The 25,429-nt window shown below is 29.0% G+C and overlaps 4 protein-coding genes and 2 non-coding genes across 6 annotated transcripts; 2 read left to right on the top strand and 4 right to left on the bottom strand.

Annotated features, from left to right (window-relative positions):
* The first annotated feature begins 2,265 nt into the window (after positions 1 to 2,265).
* LOC113387925 (tenascin-like) lies at positions 2,266 to 5,325 on the top strand. Its single transcript, XM_026625309.1, has 5 exons — positions 2,266 to 2,305; positions 3,322 to 3,447; positions 3,522 to 3,662; positions 4,464 to 4,595; positions 5,087 to 5,325. The coding sequence occupies exons 2-5, from the start codon at positions 3,339 to 3,341 to the stop codon at positions 5,167 to 5,169; spliced, it is 465 nt and encodes a 154-aa protein (XP_026481094.1). The 5' UTR covers positions 2,266 to 2,305; positions 3,322 to 3,338; the 3' UTR covers positions 5,170 to 5,325.
* Positions 5,326 to 5,890: 565 nt separating this feature from the next.
* On the bottom strand, positions 5,891 to 6,831 carry LOC113387940 (DNA repair protein XRCC2-like). The gene has a single exon (XM_026625322.1). The coding sequence runs from the start codon at positions 6,701 to 6,703 to the stop codon at positions 5,897 to 5,899; it is 807 nt and encodes a 268-aa protein (XP_026481107.1). The 5' UTR covers positions 6,704 to 6,831; the 3' UTR covers positions 5,891 to 5,896.
* A 1,976-nt stretch (positions 6,832 to 8,807) lies between these two features.
* On the bottom strand, positions 8,808 to 15,009 carry LOC113388032 (phosphate carrier protein, mitochondrial-like). The gene is made up of 8 exons (XM_026625444.1): positions 14,886 to 15,009; positions 14,712 to 14,806; positions 14,567 to 14,641; positions 13,279 to 13,440; positions 12,548 to 12,726; positions 12,340 to 12,484; positions 9,259 to 9,384; positions 8,808 to 8,843 (listed from the first exon to the last, which is right to left on the bottom strand). The coding sequence occupies exons 2-8, from the start codon at positions 14,757 to 14,759 to the stop codon at positions 8,808 to 8,810; spliced, it is 771 nt and encodes a 256-aa protein (XP_026481229.1). The 5' UTR covers positions 14,760 to 14,806; positions 14,886 to 15,009.
* On the bottom strand, positions 9,027 to 9,098 carry Trnad-guc. The gene has a single exon. It is a non-coding gene; the product is annotated as a tRNA-Asp (tRNA).
* Positions 9,944 to 10,016, bottom strand: Trnav-aac. The gene has a single exon. It is a non-coding gene; the product is annotated as a tRNA-Val (tRNA).
* A 2,370-nt stretch (positions 15,010 to 17,379) lies between the features above and the next one.
* On the top strand, positions 17,380 to 22,844 carry LOC113388031 (V-type proton ATPase subunit e 2-like). The gene is made up of 3 exons (XM_026625443.1): positions 17,380 to 17,577; positions 17,808 to 17,855; positions 22,532 to 22,844. The coding sequence occupies exons 1-3, from the start codon at positions 17,480 to 17,482 to the stop codon at positions 22,641 to 22,643; spliced, it is 258 nt and encodes an 85-aa protein (XP_026481228.1). The 5' UTR covers positions 17,380 to 17,479; the 3' UTR covers positions 22,644 to 22,844.
* The last annotated feature ends 2,585 nt before the right edge of the window (positions 22,845 to 25,429 follow it).

The raw sequence follows: 25,429 nt of genomic DNA, 5'->3' as shown, positions 1-25,429 counted from the left end.
TTATAGACAATTTAATTTTAAACGACTTATTAAATTACTCATTTTAATTAATCTCATGATTATTTAAGATATCTCGTCAAAATTTTATAATATTCTGAATTACGATTTTGAAGTATCCGAGATTTTGTAAGGATTATAATACTAGATATTGATTTCGATGATCTGGAAATGATTTCAGTTTTGAGGAAAAAGAAAAAGTCGTTCGTCGAATAATAAATAAGAGTAAAATATATTATTTTTGCATAACAATTACATCACAATTTTTCTAAGAAGTTGTTATATATTTATTTCAATTATCTCTTTCTCTTGTGCTATCAAAAGAATAATTTACTATTATATGACTAATATAGATTATTATCACAGTATCATTTTAAATATCTTTTTTTTTTCAATTCGGTCATTTTATATTTTTTCAGCTTTTCAAGTCATTTTGAATCGTTTCAACACTGAAATTAAAATTAATTAAATATAAATATTTTATCGTATCATATAATCAAATATTTTATCCTGAAAAAAAAAAAAAATGCGAACATACAAAACACACACACACACACATTCATTCAGTTTCTGAGGTATGCTCTTTAAAAATGTTCAGAAACCTTCAAAACGTCGAGAAATGCAAAAAAAATTCATTTTAGTTAATTAAAAATGCAATGTTTTTTTTTTAAATAAAATATTAGATATTTTGTAGATGTTATTAGACCGTCGAAAATAGAATAATTTTTACCTTATTTGGAAATACATTTCATTAGATGTACTACAATAAAAACAATACAATGGTATACCTTGTTTTTACTTTCAATTTAAGTACAAGGAATGCGAAGGTTTGGGAAAGGGCTTGGCTTTTTGTAAATATATATATATATATATATATAATACTAGCTGGTCCGGCAAACGTTGTTCTGAAATATTTCTAGAACATTGATTGTGAATATAGAAGTGTAAGGTATATAAGTGAAAAGGCAGCTAACACAAATATATGTATGGTTTACCCATTGCAACGCATGCCACATACAAAAAATGTTCATTGGCGTATTAATATCATTGCAAGTGCCAATCTAATCTCAAACTGATTTCATTTCAATTGAATTGACTGACACATTTTGGATATTTATGGTTTGATCTATTATTACAGCGCTTTTCAATAATTCATTAATTTTACGAAGTGAAATCCAAACATCCATTAACTTCCCGTAGGGTAAGTTATAATAATTGCCAAAAAATCGAAAATGATTTTTTTATGTATCTTTACGTTTCAGAGGTTTCTGAACATTTCGGCATACCTCAGAAAATTGATGTATGTATGTATGTGCGGATACAAATTTTTGACAACGATTTTGAAAACACGGTTCAAATAGTTCAAAAAACACTCGATTCTATTGATAGGGAGATGTGCTGATTAGTTTTTGGCAAGGCAAGTCCCGCCGTTACGGAGATACGGAACAAAGGGTGCAGAAAATAGAAATCGAGTTTTCGAGAGAACGGATCATCCGATTTGAATGAACAACATTTAATTTGTATGTTTATTGAAAAAACGTTTTATTTGTATTGGCATGAAGAACTTATTGAATTTTTGGGGAAAGCGGGTTCGGAGATCCCAACAAAAAAAAAAAATTTTTTAAACGCCATTTGACGGTTTTTAAAAAAGCGTCTAAAGCAGTACGCAGCGCAATTGCTTTGAAAAGAAATTCGAAAAAATTATGTACGGGAAGTTTCAGCAGTGATTACTAAAATGGCTATTACGATCGTAATCTACGATCACTATTTCGAAATTTAGGGCTTTATATCTTTAATTATGAAATATGAAACTCAATCGGTCAACCCTTAATACATGAAAAAACATGGGTATGAAAAATAAATTCTGGCCGATCAGGCATGATCTAACGTGATTTTCAAAAATTTTATAAAAATCGTTCAAACCATTTCAGAGTATAGTTAATTCAATTTTTAAATGTAAGGTAACGGTAGTTTATAAGTTGAGTGTAAAGTTGGCTAATAAGTTGAGTGTGAAGTTGGTGGTATGTGTAATGAAAGTGTGCGGACAGTATTTTGAATATAGAGAATTGGTGATGAGTTAATGGTGATTTAATAAAAATGTAGAAGATTGCATTATATATATATATATATATATATATATATATATATGATATTATTATTTTAGGATTCAGTCGAGCCTGGACGACCGTTGCAATTATGACCAGGACTGTCGTATGAAGAATGTTTCTGTGACCAGTTCAGGGTAAATGTGTCTGTAAATATAAAAAGGGCTTCAGGCTTACCAAGGAGAGAAACGATTGTATAGCTGGTGAGTAGAAAAATATTTTTATAATATTTCTTTATGCGCGACTAGGGTGTAAATCCGTACAAATGCAACGGAAAAAAGCGTTACGCCCGAACTGTACGTTATTCGCTCTTGATGAGATCATTTCTATACGGGTCGATTGTGATTAGTCGTCGTGTCGTGTGAATAGAGAAATGTCGTTGTATGCGTACCGACATCAACAAGGAAATCGGCATAGATAAATAAACATTTTTAAGTTACATCGTAGTACAAATCTTGATCTAATAAAAAATGCCTGAATCAGAAGAATATTTTACCTTGTCCCCCGTTAATAATAAAACAAACTAAAAATTTGGGCCGTGTACTAAACGTAAGTTTATTGATTAGAAATTATTTCCATTTTATTCGAAGTTTCTATAAATCGTTGAAGTTATTAAAATGGAAAATATTTTTTAGACTAGACAAAATATTGCAGATGTTCAAATAATGAGATTATATCGCCAGCAAAATAGTGAAAAAAACAAGAAGTCAATGAATGTATGTTAATTTTAATCACATAAAGTTCTTCAAACACAATTATTACATGATGAGTGAAGTTGCGAAAACAATATTTGTTTAGGCGTTGTTTAACATAATCCACTGTGTGAACGAATATATAGAATTAATTATTAAACCAACAATTACTTCATTTCTCTAATGAAGGCTCGAGTCCTAAATGCTAATTACAATGACAAACCGATCATGTCGTATTTGAAGTATGACTTTAATTACATTATTTTCTAAATAATATACATATTTTTAATGCAATCATGAATATATAATTTATAATTTATCATTATATAAATGTGTATAATGGTTGACACTAATAAATGAGTGCATCGCAAGTGTTACCCATATTACTTATAAACATTATTCAAAAATGTTATATGATGTATGTATTTTTACTTAAATGCCATCTTGTACAATAGCAAAAAAGTTTTACTTCAATCGCGTTAACCTTACGCGCACTCTTTTTTTTAATTAGTATTTATTTCTTTTAGCTGTTGGTGCTATATGTATGTCAGATCAAGAATGTGCCAGTCTTCCCAATTCAAGATGCGATAGTGGCATTTGTGTTTGCAAATTCAACTTTGTGCCTCATCCAGAAGACCCAATATGTCTAGAACGTAAGACTATATCCTTTTAACTGAAACAAATCTTCTGCCTTTTAATTGTTTTTATTCATTTATTTATTTTGCAGGTAAACAATTGGGTGAACACTGCAACGTAGGCGAACAATGTCACACAAAATTCAACTTCAATGCTCATTGTGTCCGAGAAGTCTGTGTGTGCAGGGAAGATCACCACGAATCGAGGAACAGAACTTGCATCCAATCTAAAGGTAATAATACTAATATTCTATATATATAAAAATAAGTCGGGTTTTCCTTCGTGGAAAGGTCTCGGGCTCCGCAAGGTTTATAGCTAAGAAAATTAGTGGTGCATGGCATCGTGCCCTAATGCAAATTGCTGGAACTTCACGCACCGTAATTAAAAATTCGAGTAATGGCATTAGTGAGAATTATCAGGATTATGCTTGGTTAAGTCAACGAGCAATTCTTGCCGCAAAGAATAATGATGTACACGCACTGAATTTCACCATTCAATCAAAAATTGCTGGCGATTTGGTAACATACCAATGATTCCGACTGGTCTTTTGTTTGACTTCAAACGAAAGCAGTTTCCAGTTCGCCTTGCGATCGCAAAGACAAGTCGCAAGGTCAATCGCTTAGTGTTTGCAGTATAAATTTCAAATAGATTATTTAGAAAATTATTGTTTTTCAAATGGGCAGTTATACGTTGCCTGTTCACGAGTTGGAAAACCATCCGCTTTGTTTGTGTTAACGTCAGACCAAAAAACAAAAAATGTGGTTTACCAAAGAGCACTTCAATGAAACGGATAATTTGCGGATTCACTTTCATTTACTTAGAGAAGTTCAACTAAAAACACTTCATTTTTGTAATCGAAATAAATTCATTACTGTTGTATAATAAAATCACATTTTCCTTTTCGAATATGAAACAAACAAAAATTTCTTCATCTTTTTCACAAAACCATCTGGTGGCGAAACGGAGTTCGTCGGGTTTGCTAATTTATTAATATATTTATAATGAAATTAAAATAATTGTATGTATTTTATAGGCTATAACCAGAATTGCGTTGATGATATCGAATGTTTCATCGGAGAAGAATACAGAGACAGGATCAGGTGTTTCCAGAACAAGTGTCTTTGCAAACCTGAATTTCAAGTCACTGAGGACGGAAAATGCGGATGTGAGTAATATATATATATATATATATATATATATATATATATGTATATATATATATATATATACTAGCTGGCCCGGCAAACGTTGTTTTGCCATAAAAAATACTTCTAGTATAAAATGTTTAGTACAAAAATAACTATAACTGATTACAAATGTTGTGCATAGGTGAAAGGAACAGCTAACAAAACACATTTGAATAGTTTACCCACTTCAAAGCAAGGCACATAAAAATGTTTGTAAATTTCTATTTTTTTCCTCAAATATTGTCAGTGTCAAACAATGATAAGCGGTCTTTTGTAAGTTTTTCCATTTATTTCTACAATCTAGCTATATTTCTATAAATCAAAAAATCCTAGAAAATTTCCTTAACAAACTTCAAAAAGATTTATCAAAATACGAATAATCGTTTAGGAAGATTTTTCTTTTATACATCATTACAGAAGATTTTTATATTGATTAATATTTCATCATTACATTTATTTATTTTTTCAGCCGGAGCTCCAGGTACACAAGTGTGGTCCTCGGTTATGACATTAGCAGTTATGGCATCAGTAGCAAAAATCATCACGATGTAAAATAAGAAAAGTACAAAAAAATAAGAAAAATATTAACAAAAACATTACATTCAATTTAGCTATAAGGAAACATCTTTTTCGAAGTCAATAGTGGTAAATATAAATTTAACAATAATTAATAGAAATATGGAGCGCCTGGATTTAAAACTTAATTTAAATTTATTGTAATTCTGTAGGTTTTGCTTAGCAACTGATATGTTTTTAGATTCGATCTCTTCAAATTAGTAGTTAAATTAGCTTTTTGTACAATTAGAACAACAAAAAATGCTAGATTGATTTTTAAATCAATTAATTGATATAATACTAAAATGAATTTTTATTATTTTCTTTAAACTTTACATAAATTTTAACTATTTATCATTTCTCTCACTGAGTCATTAAATTAGTGATTGTAGTATCATTTAAATAATTGCAATAAGTACAATTTAATTAACTATAGGTTTAAAACGTTTAATTGTAAATCGACGAATAAATTACAAATTAATAATACATACTTTTTGTTCAATCTTTTTCGGATAGCAATCAAAGACAAAATGGAATACTTATATATAAGTGATTTTATATAATTTATTTTCAACAGACTTAGCATTTAATAAGTCTTATGATTATATTTATTTAAATGTAGCACATAACTTGCTTTGTATTTAAGATACAAAAAAAAGCTTGCTAGATAATTTATAAAACTTTTTATATATTTACAAAACAATTTAATTGCCTACATTTATATTTATTTATTCCATTCAAACCCTTGTTCATTTATCACATATCTATTAACAAATTTATCTTTTGCAGTTTCAATACAAGCTTGAAAATATTTCACATCGACAGCATCAGCATCCATTTTAACATCCCCATCACAATCCATCTTCTCATCTTCTGCTAATTCCAATTTAACACGATAATTAATACATCCACTTCTAGGTACTTCAGTAAAATTATCTCCAGTGTTTTTAGTAAAAAAATAACCAGGCCTTGTATAGAAAAAGACAACTTTATATTCCCAAGTAGCACCTTGAATACTCCTCAAAATCGTTCGGTAGTAAGTATCCATTTTAATTTGATTTTGTTCAGACCAGTAGAACGATGCTATGCTATCCATTGCTAAAATACAAACATCTGTGTTCTGTATCAAAATATCATCGAGTCTTTTGATAGTCACGTTCAACTGCATACTATCATGACATTGTAGAATATTAAAATTCACCAAAGACTCCTTTATTATATCGTTTATATCTTCATCTTGTGTTGTGGCAAATTTTTCCAAAGCTGTCACTAGTTTGATGATTTGAAAGTGGCAGTCGGTGTCTATTAAAATGACTCCAACGTTTCGTCCGCCGTGTCGAACAGGTAAAATGGCTTTAGCTATGATTTCTGTAAGTAATAATGTTTTACCGGTGTTGGAGTCCCCGGTTATTTCTATTATTTCTTTGGGAAATGGGCCCCCGTTTGGGAATAGAACTGTGTCGAAGTCGTTTAGAAGAGGACGGTCGTCTAAACGACTTAGTAATTGGAGGCCGGATTCTGCTTTATTCATTGGGATAAATAATAAATGTTAAAAGGACATTTTTAACAATCGTGCACAAACGTCAAAGTTTTGATTGTTCAAAATGGCGTTACGCAACTGTCATTTGAAACGTAAACAAACTTTGTGAAATAAAAACAATTTTGTGCTAAGACTTAATTATTAGCTTTAATGGATTAAATTAATTAATTGTATTGTGGCTTTGATAAAATTGTTTATTATTTATAAAATTTTGTTATCATCAAATTTTTAGTTTCTGCAGTTGGTGACAATGCAAATTTCTGCAATGGCGTGAAGCAACTTTCTTTCAAAACTCAAAAATGTCAAATAAATAATATTAAGTCATTTTTATTCATTTTAGTTGTGTGATTATCAATATAATAATCTGTGAGAGTGTAAATATTACTTTTACGTATGTAGCATCGTTATTTAGTGTTAAAATCTGTTTTCAAAGTATTTTAATAGTTATTTCAAAAATATAACCTCAAACTAAAGCAACTGTCATTCAGATCACAAAATGTTTCTTTTAGGTTATTATTATTTATTATAATTATGTAAATAACTATTTACGTGTATAAATGTTAATAATTTTGAAGTGGTATCGTTCTCAAGTGTTAAAATTGTTTTTAAAGTGTTTAAATATATTTGGAAAAGATCTAACCTCAAACTAATGCAACTGTCCTTCAAATCATAAAATGTTTCTCTATTATTATTGATTATAATTATAATTGGGAGCAGAATCAGTGGTTTTAGGGTAAGTGGAACTCAAATTATTTATTTTAATTGTTATAAATCTGCATATATATAATATATATGTAAAAAATTGTCGTATATAACATAATTAAATTTCACCCATATGACCGTATAAATATTCTTTTTTGATGCACTGGTATCCAACCTTTTTTTCTTTTTTTATAGGAAGCTCCACCCGTTTTTTAAAATTTCCTTTTTTTAATTTATCTAACAATCTATTTTCATTACTATTTGAATGATATAATTTAATATTTCATATCCATATTCTTTAAAAATATATTAAAAATAATTATTTTCTCATTCATTTTCTAAAAGAATATTTTGGAAATAGCTGTACGACGCCCTGGTAACATTGAATACCACGAATTTAATGTATTTGAATATATTATTTATTTATATAATTCAGAACATCAATACTCAGTGGCGTCGGAACTAAATTTTTAATGGGTGGGCTCGTTTTTTTTTTTTTTTTGGATAGGCAGCCAGTGGGCTCGTTTTTTTTAGAGATTCCGACGCCACTGTCAATACTAAATGATAAAAGATAGTTTAACAATTTTCCATGTCTTCAAAATATTTTAATACTTACTTGATCAAATTTATAATATTTACATTAAAACAGCAATTTAACAATAAAAAACAATAAAAACGCCCGGTGCACACGACGCCAGAATTTCTTGCAACAGGATTTTCTGTCAAGTTTTCTGGTAATGTGAGCAAGAATTTTGTGCCAGATTTTCACTTATTTTATGATTCACTTGACAGAAATCCTGTTACAAGAAATTCTGGCGTCGTATGCACCGTGCTTTATTGTTAAATTGCTGTTTTAATGTAAATATTATAAATTTGAGCAAGTAAGTAAGTATAAATTATGATTAATAATACTTTCGTACATTTTCAAATAGATTACTATGAGTCCTAATCGGATACGATGCATATATGTTTATTGTTTTCATTTCATACAATGCTCTGTTTGTACACTTATAAGCATTAGTGCATTTCAGGGCTATATTTATAATAATCTATTTGAAAATGCACAAAATTATTATTAATCATAAAATAAGTGAAAATATGACGCAAAATTCTTGCTCACCTTACAAGAAAACTTGACAGAAATCCTGTTACAAGAAATACTGGCGTCGTGTGCACCGGACTTTATAAAAAAAATGCTATAAAACAAAAATAAATGAAATAAAATAAAAAAATCTAATGTGAAATATATATTATTATACTATTAAAGTGTATGAAATATCTTATAACAATATTAAGCACTTTACAAATTGAGAATCGACTTTTAAAAAATAAACTTAAGAACAATCGATATTAATATTATTAATATGATAAATAAATATATTAATATAATTATTTAAGCAGGTGGAGGTCTTGGCATGCGCATATAAACCTGAAAGGAATAAAATAAATTCAAATTAACTAATAATCATATATATATTTTTAATATACGTGAAATAAGGATAGTAATGAGTAAAAAAAACTTATAACGATTAATTAAAATAACAAATAATAATAATAGTCTATGTAATAAATAAATATTACTATTATTCTGTAATTTTAGAAAAAAAATATACTCCCCGGCGGGGAATCGAACCCCGGTCTCCCGCGTGACAGGCGGGGATACTGACCACTATACTACCGAGGACTTGTAATAACGTAACACTAAACAGATACAGTATATAACCAAACAGATTGCCTTCTATTGCTCTGTTAGTAAGATAAGAGAGCAATGTTATCCGAGAATATTGTTATAAAATTAAATCAATTAAGACTACTTTATTATATAATAGTATATTTCTGTTTACCTTGAATCCGTCATATATGAACCATTGTAAGGCCGTCAAGGTACCTATCATGGCGATCCTCAGGCCGAGTCCTTTCCACAAACCGTAGAAGCCTAATTTTTGAGCAATCTCTTTGGCACTCACTCCCTGAAAATAATAAATTATAAATGAAGAAATTAGTACAGCCGTTTCTGAAAAAAATTGCTAAAGTCATAAATTGGCTCACATACAAATACACACACACCCTTAAATTCGGTCTCATTCGACTTGAAACTTCGAGAAAACATCAAATTAGCGAGCCGGATTTTTTTATGAAAACAAACTCCTCAGGGTATTTATATATGGACAAAGAAATAAGTATTACAAAATCTCTATTCTAAAAAGTAAACTAGATTGGACCATTTTGGGAAAAGCCTTCTGCACGAAATAGTAATCATTATTAAGTTCCTCAAAGTTAAGAATTGAAAAACAGATAGGGTGAAGATGAAAAATAATAAAAATATTTCATGATATATGTGATAAGAAAATGCAGAAAACTATAAGGGTAGGATGGCACAAGGCAGAGCACAAACTATAAAATTATTTCTATTAATTGAATTTATTACAAATAAGCGTTTATATTATAAATATATAAATATTATTACGTATATATATTACAATTATATTAAAATAATAATCTAAATCGAAAAAAAAATAAAAAATATGATGTTTCCGCCCGGGATCGAACCGGGGGCCTTCCGCGTGTTAGGCGGATGTGATAACCACTACACCACGGAAACTATGCGTCATAGTAGGGAATTTCTCTTATGTAAAGCGAATAATTAATTGACTTCCTAAACGTGAAATATGTTTTTTTCCCGACGTTACAAGTCATTCTGAATCGTTTCTCTATTTTTTCCCCATGTTAATTTTAAACATCACATTTGAATAAAAATCTTAATTATTGTTATCCTTCCGAATGTCGAATTTACTTTATGCTAATCGTCTCGAAAATATTGATTTAGCAGCTAATTCAATATTTTCGAGACGTTTCAAATCATTCTGAATCGTTTCCCAAGTTTTTTCAACATTTATTATTAACATTATATGATTTTTTACAAACTGTATATTTATTATCTTGCCGAAGGTGAAGTTCATTTTATGCTAATATAATATTTTCTTGACATTTCAAGTCATTCTGAATCGTTTGCCAAGTTTTTTCAACATTTATTTTTAACATAATATGATTCAATTGCAAACTTTATATTTATTATCTTTCGGAAGGTGAAGTTCATTTTATGCTAATATAATATTTTCTTGACATTGCAAGTCATTCTGAATCGTTTGCCAAGTTTTTCAACTTTTATTTTTTAGCATTATATGATTTTTTCAAACTTTATATTTATTATCTTGACGAAGGTGAAGTTTATTTTATGCTAATTTAATTCCAGATGTTTCAAGTCATTCTGAATCGTTTGCAAATTTTTTCAACTTAACCTAATATGATTTTCTAAAAACTTTATGCTTGACGTTTCGAGTCCTTCTTCAACATTTATTTACAAAGAAATATTCCGACTGATATTTGTCGAAAACTAATCAGCAAGATTTTAAATGGTATATTTGTAAATTCATTTTAGTATTTATGAAATACATTATACCTAATATTATTTGATGATGATTACACATACTTTTTAAAGTTTTACGCTTACCTGGTTTAATCTCAACAACATCTTAAGAAAACTAGGTGTAAGTAACATTTTGCCTGAAGGAAAGTTAATAATCAATAAGATCTATTCTCTTAAAAGCGATAAAACAGAAAAAGCTGATTAAATGCTGATTCAATGGGTTTAAAAATTCACAAAAAATATCAACATTTTCAGAAAATTCGATTTTTGCAACGATATAAATTATCGAAAATAATACACTTTTTTGAATTGATTTTTTTTTAAATCTTTTTTTTTCAAATTTTGAAACAAATTGAACTTTTCTAAAAATATCAAATTTTTCTAGAAATCTATTTTTCCAACGTTAAAAAAAAGCAAAATTTATTTAGCTCAGTATGTCCGAAACGGCTAGACTTGTCTTTGCCAAAAATTAGTCACAAGTTCTGTCCATCATTACGAATTATACGTTTTTTGAATTATTCAAATCGGATGTTCCGTTTCCTCAAAAATCGATTTCCATTTTTTGAACTCTTTGCTTCGTATCTCCAAAACGGCCGGACCTGCCTTTGCCGTAAACTAATCAACACGTCTCCCCATCAGTAGGAATCGAATGATTTTTGAATAAATCCTGTCTTATATTCCGTGCACCCGAAACGTGGACAAAAATTGTGGACATACAAAACTCACACACATACATTTTTTCTAAGGTATGCCAAAATGTTCAGAAATCTCTGAAACGTAAAGATATGGAAAAAAATTTATTTTCGATTTTCGGACACTACGGGAAGTTTAAAAAGACTAAATAACCTAAAAAATGAATACTTTTTTCTAAAATAAGCCTAAGTTGCGCCAAATTGCCTCAGCCACTTGCCAATAAAAATCCCATCAAAATTGGTCAAGCCGCCGTTTCGGACTAAGTCCTAACATACTTAAATTTAAAAAACGTTAATTTGCTACATGTATCCTAGTTAAAGAAACTTTAAATTTAAAAGCTCAAATGCTTCTAAATTGATAAAAAAAATTCTCTATAAGTTTTAGCCTTTGATATTGTCTTTTAGATAGTACGCAATTCAAAGTTTTGTATAGAAATGGCATGGGGAAATTTCCAAAAATTTTAAAAATGTTTTTACGATTTTTACGAAACATATTATAAAAAACTTGTTTAGCAGAGCGTCGAATTTTCAATAAAACACGAATTGTCACTTTTGATTCATTTGTCGCTAAGTTATACATAAAAAAACATTTTTAAAATTTTCGATTTTTTTCATGCTATTTCCATACGAAGCTTTGATTGACTTGCGCACTATCTAAATTTTAGATTCTAAAAGTTAATATTAAGAGCTACAACTTCAAGAGACTTTTTTTATCAATTTGGAAGCATATAAGTTTCTGGGAGCAATAAAATTCGAAAATGTCCATATTAAGGACCACCCTAATATATATAGATTATTAGTTTCACCTTCTGTTTGCTCATTTGCGACACCAGAGTATCAGCTGGATGCGAAACAACGGCGCAGAACACTCCTGCGATATAGCCTGCTGCAAAAGTCACAATCAGCTGCTGCCCTTTTGTGCACTGCTCCCTCGGTTTGGGGACGACATACCTAGAAAAGAAATAATAAAATAAATATAAAATGTAAAAATATATCATTATGGTTCCATTATACTTGTAGAGTAGTACGACGGTTTTTTCAAAACTGGCAAACTTCATCATCGTGTAAGGGATTTGTCGGAACCATAGGGGCACGATACTCTTGTACAATGTGCCGAAGCCCTCTTCATTGATCATTTTGGGGATTCCGTCCATTACGCCGTTTGCGTAACCGTCTATTGTCTGGACACGAACCTAAATAAAAGACATAAATCATCGATTTAATTATTTGGAGACACATAGTAAACACAGAAACACTAGTAAACACAGAAGTTAAATCTACGAAACGTTTATTAACATTGTTACTTAGTGGTTACGTTAATAAAACGTTTCTGTTACGTAGAAATGCCATGCGACAAAGGCACTTATAATTATACTTTTGGTCATAGACATTACACTACATGGACTCCTAATTCTCATATGTTTTCCATTGTAAGTGCTCAAATTTAGATGAGTATGTGACGTCACATGTCTGAGCGAACATTGCCGAACAAAATGATCAGTACACACAATTTCCATTATATTATTAAAATAAAGCATATGACATCCGCGGAAAAGTCCGCGATTGTCGTCGGCAATGTTCGCTCAGACATGTGATGTGTAACATGTCCCTTATATGTTTGAGCACTTATTTTGCGCTCGACTAGCAGTCCATGTAATATAAGGTCTATGGTTTTGGTTCGTTACGTTACTTGTTTTGCATAGATTTAAAATATAGATAGGCTATATATTTTATCATTTTTTTACCTTTACGGATTCCAATGGACATAGTAAGATATCAGCAAAAAATTCGGCGCTTGCTGATGCAGCCAAATAAATTAAACTGGTGAATCTGTGGTAAAAGTCGTCTCCCATGAGCTCCCGATATTTTACTTTGAAGACTTCGTACAAACCGAATTTGCCAGCACCCTGGGGAAAAAAATATTTGGAATAAATTCAATTATTTTTGAAAGAATTACGCACACTGAGGCTGTCGATCTATTTTAATGTAATTTTTAGTAGAAGGCATCCTAGTGGTTGTCTTCTATATTTTGTTTAATTTTCCATCAGACGATTTATTATTAGATGACCACTGGACTACCGCTGTCCTACCTATTTTGATTCACTTTATGCTAGAAAGCAACTCAATGGTTTGTCCTGTTCATTTGATGTTGTTTTTTAATTAACTACCTTCTCAGTTATTGCCTTATAAATTTTGATGCTTTTTATTATTAGAAGACCACTGGACAACCGCAGTCCTATCTATTTTATGTTAGAAGGCAACCCAATAAATTGTTCTGTCCATTTGGATTTGGATTTTTATTAGCGACCATCTCAGTTGTTGTCCTATATATTTTAATATTTTTTATATTAAAAGACGACTACTAGGCAACCGCTGTCCTACCTATTTTGATCCATTTTATGCTAGAAGGCAATCCAATGGCTTGTCCTTTTCATTTGATGTAGTTTTTTTATTAGCAACCTCAGTTGTTGCACTATATATTTTAATGTTTTTTTTATTAATAGAAGACCACTGGACAACCGCTGTCCTATCTATTTTATATTAGAAGGCAACCTAAGAAATTGTCCTGTTCATTTGGATATAGTTTTTTATTAGCAACCTTCTCAGTTGTTGTCCTATATATTTTTAATGTTTTTTTTATAATTAGAAGACCACTGGACAACCTCTGTCCTGCTTGTTTTGATCTATTCTATATTAGAAGGCAACCCAATAAATTGTCCCATTTATTTGAATGTGTCTTTTAAATTAGAAACCAACACAGTTGTTGTCATATATTTATTTTGATTTTATTATCAGGCAATCACGGGACAACGGTTTATTATAAAGCAACCCAATGGTTGTCAGTTTTCTAATTGTGCTTACGTTTTAACTTATTGTATCAATGCTGGAATCGGCTATTTATTATTAACATCTGATCTATATTTTTAAATGATTAAATATCACTTGTGTCCAAAACTTCTCATATCCTATAATATTTTAAGGGCTTCGTTCTGACTATCAACTTTTACCAGACTGGTATTTGTATTTTATTACCTGTAAGGAATATCCAATAAGTGTAGGGCCCCAACCTTTGTACAGACCAACCATTCCGCCTTCTTTATAAGTTACCTATAAACAAAATAATTTTTTTTTAAATAAATAATTAAAAATAAATTTCTGATGATGTAATTCTTCTTACTTTAAATCCGTCTTGTATATTTTTGTATCTTTTCGCATCGACTTGCATTCTGCATTTTATCAAATCCAGTGGCGTCACAAAGGTATGGGTTGAACCTAAAAGTAATAAATAATTTATTATCAATATATATATATATATATATATATATATATATATATATATTCTTTATCTTACCACAAGATACTACTCCTCCTAAGGCGCAAAGCAAATAATACTTGAGGCTTCCAAATTCGCAAGAATATTCCGATGAATTTGCTGCCAAAATACTATGTCCAGGAATTGGACTTTTGAATAATCCATGTTTATAATTTATGTCTTCTATTCTTATATTTGGGTAAATCTTGTGAGGAACCATTGACTTGGTTTCATCCATCTTGGTAGACCTCAATTGGAAAAGATGATCGATTTCTGTAAATCGGAAGGAACAAAAAGTTATATATATATATATATATATATATATATATATATATTAGGGTGGTCCTTAAAATGGCCATTTTCGAATTTCCTTGCTCCCAGGGACTCAAATGGTTCCAAATAGATAAAAAACAATTCTCTGAAAGTTTTAGCTCTTAATATTATCGTTTAGATAGAGCGCAATTCAATCAAAGTTTTGTATGGAAAGAGCATGGAAAAATTTTCAAAAATTTTAAAAATGTTTTTTAGATGTAATTTAGCGAACAAATGAATAAATAAAACTCATTCATTTGTCGCTAACTTATACCTAAAACATTTTTTTTTAATTTTCAAAATTTTTTCCATGCTCTTTCCATACAAACTTTGATAGAATTGCGCTCTATCTAAACGATAATATTAAGAGCTAAAACTTTCAGAGAATTGTTTTTTATCTATTTGGAACCATTTAAGCCCCTGGGAGCAAGAAAATTCGAAAATAACCATTTTAAGGACCACCCTAATATATATATATATATATATATATATATATATATATTTAATTTGCTTGTCAGTAGAATCCTTTTTTGCCTTTTTAGAGAGATATTCAATTTGTTCATCATTAGAGTCCTATTTTTACATTTGTAGACAGATATTCAATTTGCTAGTCAGTAGAGTCTTTTTTTACAATTTTAGGCAGATATTTAGTTTGCTGTCAGTAGAGTCCCTTTTTTATAATTTTATACATATATTTAGTTTGCTTGTCAGTTGAGTCCATTTTTTACAATTTTAAACATATATTTAGTTTGCCTAAAGTTTTTGTTTTCACTTTTATTTAATTTGCTGGTCGGTAAAGTCCTTTTTTCATAACTTCTATCTTATTATCTTGTTGAAATTGAAAATTTTTACAAATTTTTACGTTTCAGAGGTTTCTGAACATTTTGGCATATCTTTTTTGGCAAAATGGATATGTGTGTGTGTGTATGAATGGACACAATTTTTCGTCCACGTTTTTGGTCGCACGGATAAACCGATTTGAATTGTTAAAATAACATTCGATTCCTATTGATAGGGAGATGTGCTGGTAGTTTTTGGCAAAGGCAGGTCCAGCCGTTACGGAGATACGGAGCAAAGAGTGCACCAAATACAAATCGAGTTTTTGAGAGAACGGAGCATTTGATTTGAATGATTCAAAGAACATTCAATTTGTAATGATAAGGAGAAGAGGTGATTAGTTTTTGGCAAAGGCAGGTCTACTCGTTTTGGAGATACAGAGCTAAATGTAGAAAAAATGGCAGTTTTTGAGTGAACAAAGCATCCGATTTGAATGATTCAAAAAACTTGTTTTTAAACTCTGTTTGTACTGACAAAATAATTGCTTTTGAGGATAAAAAATTATTACATCTTTTTTTATTTTCCTTAAAATATTTTTGTAATTTTGGATTAAAAATTCAAAAAATTACCCAGGCTAAGCACAGTCTAAGCGCCACTCTGGTACAAATGTTTACCCAAGTGCGTTTAGACTGTTTATGTATTGGGGCACTTTTCCAATTTTGTGAAAATTATTGAAAAATGTAAAAATGCCGCCAAGCTAAGCACAGTATAATTGAAAATGGCGCACAGAATTATTTGCAAATGCTTTTAGACTGTGACTATACGGGAGCACTTTTTCAATTTTGTGTTAATTAGGCAACTATTTTTTTTGTTTTGAAATTGAATTCGAAATGAAATGACGAACGATTGTTAATGTTCCGGAGATAAATTGATTTATGATTTACATTTGATTTGCTCAGATATAAGAAGATAGCAAAAATAATGAAAGTTACAGTATTTGTAATAATATATTTGAAAACGTTTAAAATTTCTCGAATATTTTATTACGGTACGGGAAGTTCCAGCAATTTGCCTTAAGGCACGATGCCATACACCATTATTCTCATTTATTTAAATTTATCGTATTTATCTATAACTGTTGAAGTTTGATTCTAAACATTCTATGTTCTACTCTTTGTTTATGTATATATGTTTCTCTTTGTTTTGCGTCAATCTATATATATTATGTTATCTATGCTTATTTTAATATTTGTAATGCATGTAATTATTTTAAAATATATAATCAGTTAGTCTGTGTTTATCCTTCTGTCTAAACGGGTGTTTTATTATTCATATAAACTTTAACATAAATTCTACAATGACTATTATCATTTTTGAATTCCGCGCTCCTTTCAAATCTCATCCCTACTCTGGAAACACTGTCCGCTCTGACGTCGGTTTCATGTGACTCCTTCTGTCATCTGACTGACAGCCACACAATTTACTTGCTCTACAGATAATTCTTTTTCACCAAAAAATAATATCTGTAATTTACCTCGTTAATAATGGCTGCTTCAGCAATTCCCTTTATTATTTTCACCGTCCTTTGGGGTATAGTGGGTGTCGTTTTACCTTTTATAGTGCCAAAAGGACCAAACAGGGGGTAAGTACTCCTATTTTGTTACCCGAGATCGATGAGGGATGATTTGATAAATGTTTTATATGTAACAATTTCTTTATTTGTGATACTTTTTAATTAAAATGGGTTTCATTCGTTTGTTTCAAGGTTGTCAATGTTTGTCATGTGATTGAGGAAAGGAGTGATTGATATTAATACTTGTAGAATTTTGATGTGCCAAAAATGTATGATTAATTGTATGTCATTTTTTTTAGGATTGTGCAAGTCGTTTTGATATTGACAGCAGCTTGTTGCTGGCTCTTGTAAGTAGAAACAGACTTATCGAAGCCTTTATTATTAACTAGACTAATTATATTCTAAATCGGCTGGATCATTATCGATGTATATAAGTAAATATGAAATTAGGAACAAAAGTTGCCCAGGCATTGTGAGCTATAGATTTGTACATAATTGTGAATTTGTTTTTCAATCTAAACAACAATTCTCATAAGCCTATAATATTTTACAAAAAGTTGGCTATAAGGTTATTTACATACATTTCTAACATACACCAAAGAAAATGGGACACTAATGACGAACAATTGAAAATTGATACAGTAGAACCTTGATTATCCGCACCTCAGTTATACGGATTTGCAATTATCCGGACTATCAACCATGACAGGGTTATATGTATGTACATACCTACAAATCGAATTTTTGCACGATTTATGCTGCAGTTTAGTATATGCATGTAATATAATCTAAGAAACTAGTTGGTATTGGTATTTTGCCTTGAGGCAAGTTACATGAACTTTCCGATATGTTTAAATAATCGTCTTAATCAATAAAAAATAAATTAATTTATGAGTCATTAAAAGTATTCCAAATGGATTTATTACACATAATTGAAACTAACGAACACTTTGACTCGGAGTATTTTCTAAAAGCAAATTTTATATAATTGAACCAGTTTTCAGGACTTTAATGGTTTATTATGTTCAAGACCAAGTACTCTATCATTATACCAAGTAAATAGTCTAATTTTAATTTTAACAAATCTCAAAAGAACTACTCATTTTCTCAAACTTTGATGAATTTTTAAAATCAAACTATTTGTCGTAAGGCCGTAATTTCAGTAAGTTCTATAAGACCATGGTATATATCACTAAAAAAAAAATCCATAAAAATCGGCTTAAATTTTTTTTTCAACAGTTAATTACAAGAAAACGGCTCGTTATATTTTCACCTAAAATTAATCAGTGCCATTCCCAACTAATATCTTTCGAACAGTTTTTGATTTTTTAAAATCGGTTCGGTAGGATGAGCTTAAATGTGGACGAAAAGTTTAACACTTTTTTTGAAATTACAAAGAAACGTCTTGGCAGATCGTCGCACAAAACTGACAAATGAAAGTCCTCACCGAAATACATCAAATGGCTTTTAAATTTCTGAAATTGGTTAAGGCGTTTTTGAGAAAACGTCGATCAAAGATTTCATTTTGACAAATGTCAATAAAATGATACCAATTTTTGCAAACTTTGACGAATTTTTAAAGCTAAACGAGTTGTCGTAGGGCCGTAATAATTTAGTATGACCTAGAAAACTATGGTATTTACCGTCAAAAAAAAAAATCATAAAAATCGTCGAAATTTTTTTAAAAAAAACTTTATTACAAGAAAACGGCCCGGCCGATCTTTACCAAAAAGTAATCAGCACGATTCCCAACCAATATCTATCGAATGGTTTTTGAATTTTCAGAATCGATTCAGAATTGCGGGCTAAAACGTGGACGAAAAATTTTTCACTTTTCTGCAATTTACAAAGAAACGGCCCGGCCGATCGTCGCACAAAACTCAGAGACGATAGTCCTCATCGAGATACATCGAATGGCTTTTAAATTTTTGAAATCGGTCCAGCCGTTTTGGAGAAAACGTCGATTTACGGCAAAAAATGTGTTCACACACACACACACACACACACACACACACACACTTTATCCAAATTTGGTTTCATTCGATTCAGAATGGCTTGAAACGTCGAGAAAACATAAAATTAGCGAATCGGATTTTTTTATGAAAACATAAACTTCTCCTTCGGGAAGTTAAATATATATGTACATACATAAGGAAAGGTGAATTTTTCATTAAACATTGATTTTCATTGATATCTATGTATGTATTTTTTATTTTTGATAAATACACATCATTATTTTTCATACATTGGATTATCCGGATTTTTGATTATCCGGATGTCTATCGATAACAATTAGTCCGGTTAATTGAGGTTCTACTGTATGAATTCTTTAAAAAGGACTCTACTGACAAGCAAATTAAAAATAGACATTAAAAGGTCCGACCAGTAAATTAACTATTATATTATAATATTATAAATGGACCCAACTGACGAGCAAGCTGGAACATAATATAAAAACACTAAAAAAGACTCTACTCACAAAATTAAATGGCAATTCACAAGACGAAATAAGAAATCTACTAACGTGCAAATTGAATATGTATTTACAAGTTAACAATTCACAGCTTTCAATTTCGAAAAAAGCTAATACACAAAGTACTAATTTTAATTTTTAATATGATTAATATAATTATATAACCTACAGAGCATTTTTGTATAACTTTCTTAGCCAACTGTGCCTTTTATAGTGTAGCAAGTTTTATTGCAAATCACAATTAATGATAAACGTTTCAATTTAGTAATAATAATCATATGCACTTCTTTAGACAACTTTAATTTTATAGGTTTTTCTTAAATATTTAAAATATATATAAAAGCTGTGTTTCAATTATTATTGATTATTATTAGGCATTAGTAGTATGGCATCGTGCCTGAAGGCAAATTGCTGGAACTTCCCGTACCGTAATGAAATATTCGAGGAATATTAAATGTTTTCAAATAGATTATTATAAATACTGTAACTTTCATTATTCGTACTCTAAAGACAAAATATAAGAGCTTATAAATTGGACGACGTTTATATATATATATATATATATTTACATGAAAAGTAAACAAACAAAACTTAGAATGAAGGACCTTATCTCATATTTCTGAGAATTATATAAACTCGATTGCATAGTCAAAATTATTTATTTCATGAGCTTTAGAATTTTAGTTAGAGTTATAATTATTTGAATCACACACAATTATCCATATTTTCTAAGACATGCATGAAATTTCAATTTTGGTTTTTATACGATTACAAAGATCTACAAAAAACTGCATTATATACTATGTGTAGAATTAAGTTTCCTCTATTTTTTCAATTCAAATTGTTCACAATAAAGTCTGTGACTTCGTTTGTGTGAAATTTAACAAAAAATTTAAAAGATCTTGCATTTTTATTTTAATTCTCATTGAAAATGAAAATGTTTGCATATCTTCACGTTTCAGAGGTTTTTGAACATTTTGGCATACCTTAGAAAAAATGGTTGTGTACGTGTGTATATATGTGTATGTGTGTATGTATGTGCGGATACAATTTTTCGTCCACGTTTCCGGCCGCACGGATCAACCGATTTGAATGGTTCAAAAAACATTCGAATCCTATTGATAGTGAAATGTTCGGATAAGTTTTTGGCAAAGGCAGATCCAGCCCTTACGGAGATACGGAGTAAAGAGTGCAAAAAATAGAAATCGAGTTTTTGAGAGAACTTCCGATTTGAATGGTCCGAAAAATATTTAATTCGTAATGATGAGAAGTGGTGATTAACTAATTGTTGGCATTTTTAAAGTACTTTTAATATGAATTTTAACTTTACAATTCAGTTGGGAAATGTATATATTTCAAATGCGTTATTCTGATCGTAAGAAATATATCCTCAGATGGATTCATTCGGCACCTCTTGCTAATGTAAACATTCTCAAGTGTTTTGAGCGATAATATCGTCACTGTATATTATATGAACGATAAAAATAATCAATAATAGATTTCAATAATTTCAAATAGATTATTTATTACATACTGTAAACTTATAAGTGCTTTTTGAATTGGGCGACGAGCGTTTTTATGTGTACGGTTTACAAGAGTTTTTTTTTTTAAATTTGATTTTTTTGATAATTTAAACATTTTTTGACAGCTTTGATTTTTTTTCAAAATTTTGAATTTTTTTTTCGAAGTTTAAAATTTTTGGAATTTAAAAAAAAAACGTTTTTTTAAATATTTTAAGAATTTGGAAATTTTTGATTTATTCTCAAATTTATGTAAGAAATCAGTTTTTTTTAATTTCTCAAAATTTAGTTTTTTTGAAAATGATGAAAAATTTCAAAAATTTTGAAACTTTGAATTTTTTTGAAAATTTTGATTTTTTTTTTGTTGCAAATTTTCAAAATTACTCAATTTTCTTTAAATTCATTTTTGCACATCATCTACTCAAACAATGTTTTTTGAATTAATCTAATCGGATAATACGATCTCTCAAAAACTACTTAAAAGCCTCGCGATCGAGTACGAACTGAATAGAACTTTTAATCATACAAATCGGTTATTCCATACTCGTCGAAAATCGAAGGGGACATTTGTTTGTACCATATACATGAATTTTAAAATTAAAAATCTCGGTACGGAACCCAAAGAAGTTTACGCAAAATGGGTACACAATATTAAAATCTCTGTAAAATATCTAATAATTTGATGTACATATGTCCAATAAATATTTTTGACCGCCAAATGACAATTTTTTAAGTTTTGGTATGCCAAAATGTTCACAAACCTGTGAAACGTAAAGATATATAAAAATTTTCATTTTCGGTTTTTTGCGATTACTTTAACTTACCCTATGGGAAGTTAATATAACTTTCTATTTGAAAATGTATAAAACAATTGTTGTAAATTATTGATCAATTTTTATTGACTACTGATTTTTTTTCCTCGAACATTTCATTACGGTACGGAAAGTCCCAGCAATTTGCCTTGAGGCACGATGCCATGCACCACTAGTTCTTCATAATATATTTCTCTATCGATCTATTTCCTCTGCAGCTGGCTCTGCTGCTACATGGCCCAAATGAACCCCCTAATAGGACCCAAACTACACCAGAACACGATTTTATTGATGGCAAGAGAATGGGGAAATCCAATCAGCGATTTGTAATTTAGTCAACCAACATTCCTGAATATCTTCTGATATAAAATTTCATACTGTGTGATGATGATAAATGAAGATAATATGATTTACATTTCACATAAATGTGTACATATAATTTTAAGAACAAGTTATTAATTTGCGTGTATTGTTATATAGATATTTTATGAGAACTATTTCGTTTGTAGCAAATATATTGTGTTCCTGAGAGAGAGAGAGATTTTATTTTCATTGATGGTGGTAATGGATATATGGGTTGTTTTTTGTTTGTACTAGTATATATATATATATATATATATATATATATATATATATATATATATATATAGATTGTTTCTTTTCCGAACTGTAAATCCAATAATAAAAAACAATTTGTTTTTTGAAGATGTTTAATAACGAAGTTTCGGAACTAGATACGTTCCATCATCAGGTTTATTCTGTCAAAGATGGTTCAATTATCATCATTAATTAACGTTAGTCAATAGTTTTAAAAAACATTGTCTTTGACAGAATAAACCTGATGATGGAACGTATCTAGTTCCGAAACGTCGTTATTAAACATCTTCAAAAAACAAATTGTTTTTTATTATTGGATTTACTGTTCGGAAAAGAAACAATCAATATATTGAAAAAAATCCAGGACTTATTTATTGAATACATATATATACTAGATGACCCGACAGACGTTGTCCTGTACCCATGCCTACAATTTTTTAAAATCCTATACTAATATTTACCGTTTACCTAAAAATAACAATTATTGTTTTTATTACTCTTCACACCAAAATGCATAAACATCAATATATGATCGATTTTAAATGTAGAACTGCTTTAAATAAAATGATGAGTCTCAATTCCCACACTATATTGGAAATTAGTCTTTTAAACGGTACAACAAATCAGAAAAACATTAATATATAGTATCATCAGTAAAAGTACAATATTACCTTGGATTTTTTCACTCAAAATAATTGCTACAATAATGTTGATAATAATTATTATAATTTCGTATCATATTTTAAATGTTTTTTTTTTTTAGTAATTATAGTATCTATATTACATTTTTATTATAATAATTTAATATACATTTTTACTAGGGTCGCTCTTGGGGTCCTCAGCTCATTATATTACTTCAAGTTTGTTATTAATTATTATCATTAATTAATATTTGGCTTTTGAAGCATTTTACTTATTTATTTTGAGCATTTTATGTGATTTATTCTATTCAGCAAATCATAGAGAGCAAAATAATTCTAGCCTTTCATTATTAAACAAAATCATAACATGACATAACACTAGTACTTCATGTTGGATTATTTTAAATTAATTATTTATCATTTAAGATATCCAAAATTGCACCTTAAACTTCTCCTAATTGATATCGTAAGGGTCGAATTGTATGTATTCATCTTTACTTTCCCATTTGTTATTTTAGAGTGAATTTCTTAACGTATTTTAAAAATATTGTGCAAAGTTTAATAAAAGATGCAAAGAAATTATATATTTCTTGAATTATATTGAAAAAAAAAAACTATATTGAAAATTTCATATCGGAATCTTGTGTTGGCGCCCCCTAAAGCGTGCACTCATTCAAGGTAGGACCGGCCCTGATTATTACTTAATTTCATATTTTAAGTGAATTAATAAGTCAAATCCTGTTCATATGTGTATCATTCAATCTGCCATACATATACTGTATCTTATATTATTTTAATTTTTGGCACATCTCGGCTGCTTTTCGGCAATAATAATGTACACATTTCATTTTTCTTATTCACAATCATGAATTTATTATACATATTCCAATATTGTCTAGGCTCATAAGTAAATTGAAATTTTTGGCAGATGATAGTTTTCATTTGTTTTCAATGCCAAATAATGTCTCAAATATTTTTAATATCAAATAATTATAAGCGATTTTTTTGTAATTTTTTCCATTTATTTAAAAAATATTACTATATTTTTATAATCACGTGACGTACGTAAATCCTAATAAATTTTTAACAAACTTCAGAAAGATTTATCCAAATCCGAATAATCGTTTAGGAGGAGTATATTTACGTACATCATTACAAATATATATATATATATATATATATATATATATATATATATATATCTGTATGATGTATGTATTCTCCTCTTAAACGAATTATTCAGATTTTGATAAATCTTTCTGAAGTTTGTTAAGGGAATTTTAAATTTAATTTTTGGTAACTATTATATATATGCAATTAAAAATTGTACAAAACAATCACGAAAAACAATGGATAATTAAAATTAAATATAAAATAAAATAAAAAAAATCCACAAGAATTATTTACTTAAAAAAGCATAAGAACAACAAAAGTATTTTTTAAATAATTCATGTGGTAAGTTTTTGGTATTTTATTTCACTTTAATTTGATTTTTATTATTTTTGTCATACATATATTTTTGGAGATTCTTGCGCATCAATTTATTAATTGCTCAGCTATAATTTTTTAATATTAGTTTTTCTAAACTGTACCATATTTTTTGTTACTTTACAAATTTCAGACATTTATTATATTATATTTTTGTTTGTTTCGTAGTTTTATCAATTGAAAAAAGATGGAAATGGGGACTCAAAACTGATTGAATGTTCTTAATTTTTTTCATTATATTTGTATATCTTTCATCATCTTAAATATTCTTAATTTAAACAACAATGTTTCTTCAAAAGCACTTACTCAAAAATATAAATCTTGTAAAAATGAATTAAGTTATTAATTATAAAATAACTTTATTCTTTTTACAGAATGTATATCTTATTT

The sequence above is a fragment of the Ctenocephalides felis genome, unplaced genomic scaffold (genome assembly GCF_003426905.1).
Source record: "Ctenocephalides felis isolate EL2017-DRISC unplaced genomic scaffold, ASM342690v1 CF-g0.4_SCAFFOLD_03572, whole genome shotgun sequence".
NCBI lineage: Eukaryota > Metazoa > Arthropoda > Insecta > Siphonaptera > Pulicidae > Ctenocephalides > Ctenocephalides felis.
The sequence above is the reverse complement of the archived record's forward strand: the minus strand, read 5'-3'. Positions and strand labels throughout refer to the sequence as shown.

Excerpts from the sequence above, each read along its gene's own strand:
- LOC113387940 (XM_026625322.1), bottom strand. The coding sequence starts at position 6,703 with ATGAATAAAGCAGAATCCGGCCTCCAATTACTAAGTCGTTTAGACGAC.
- LOC113388031 (XM_026625443.1), top strand. The coding sequence starts at position 17,480 with ATGGCTGCTTCAGCAATTCCCTTTATTATTTTCACCGTCCTTTGGGGT. Across the intron at positions 17,578-17,807 it reads CCAAAAGGACCAAACAGGGG|GATTGTGCAAGTCGTTTTGA; the intron begins GTAAGTACTCCT and ends CATTTTTTTTAG. Across the intron at positions 17,856-22,531 it reads GCAGCTTGTTGCTGGCTCTT|CTGGCTCTGCTGCTACATGG; the intron begins GTAAGTAGAAAC and ends TTTCCTCTGCAG.
- LOC113387925 (XM_026625309.1), top strand. The coding sequence starts at position 3,339 with ATGTCAGATCAAGAATGTGCCAGTCTTCCCAATTCAAGATGCGATAGT. Across the intron at positions 3,448-3,521 it reads AGACCCAATATGTCTAGAAC|GTAAACAATTGGGTGAACAC; the intron begins GTAAGACTATAT and ends TTTATTTTGCAG. Across the intron at positions 3,663-4,463 it reads AACTTGCATCCAATCTAAAG|GCTATAACCAGAATTGCGTT; the intron begins GTAATAATACTA and ends TGTATTTTATAG.
- LOC113388032 (XM_026625444.1), bottom strand. The coding sequence starts at position 14,759 with ATGCAAGTCGATGCGAAAAGATACAAAAATATACAAGACGGATTTAAA. Across the intron at positions 14,642-14,711 it reads ATATACAAGACGGATTTAAA|GTAACTTATAAAGAAGGCGG; the intron begins GTAAGAAGAATT and ends TTTTGTTTATAG. Across the intron at positions 13,441-14,566 it reads TTATTGGATATTCCTTACAG|GGTGCTGGCAAATTCGGTTT; the intron begins GTAATAAAATAC and ends TTTTTTCCCCAG.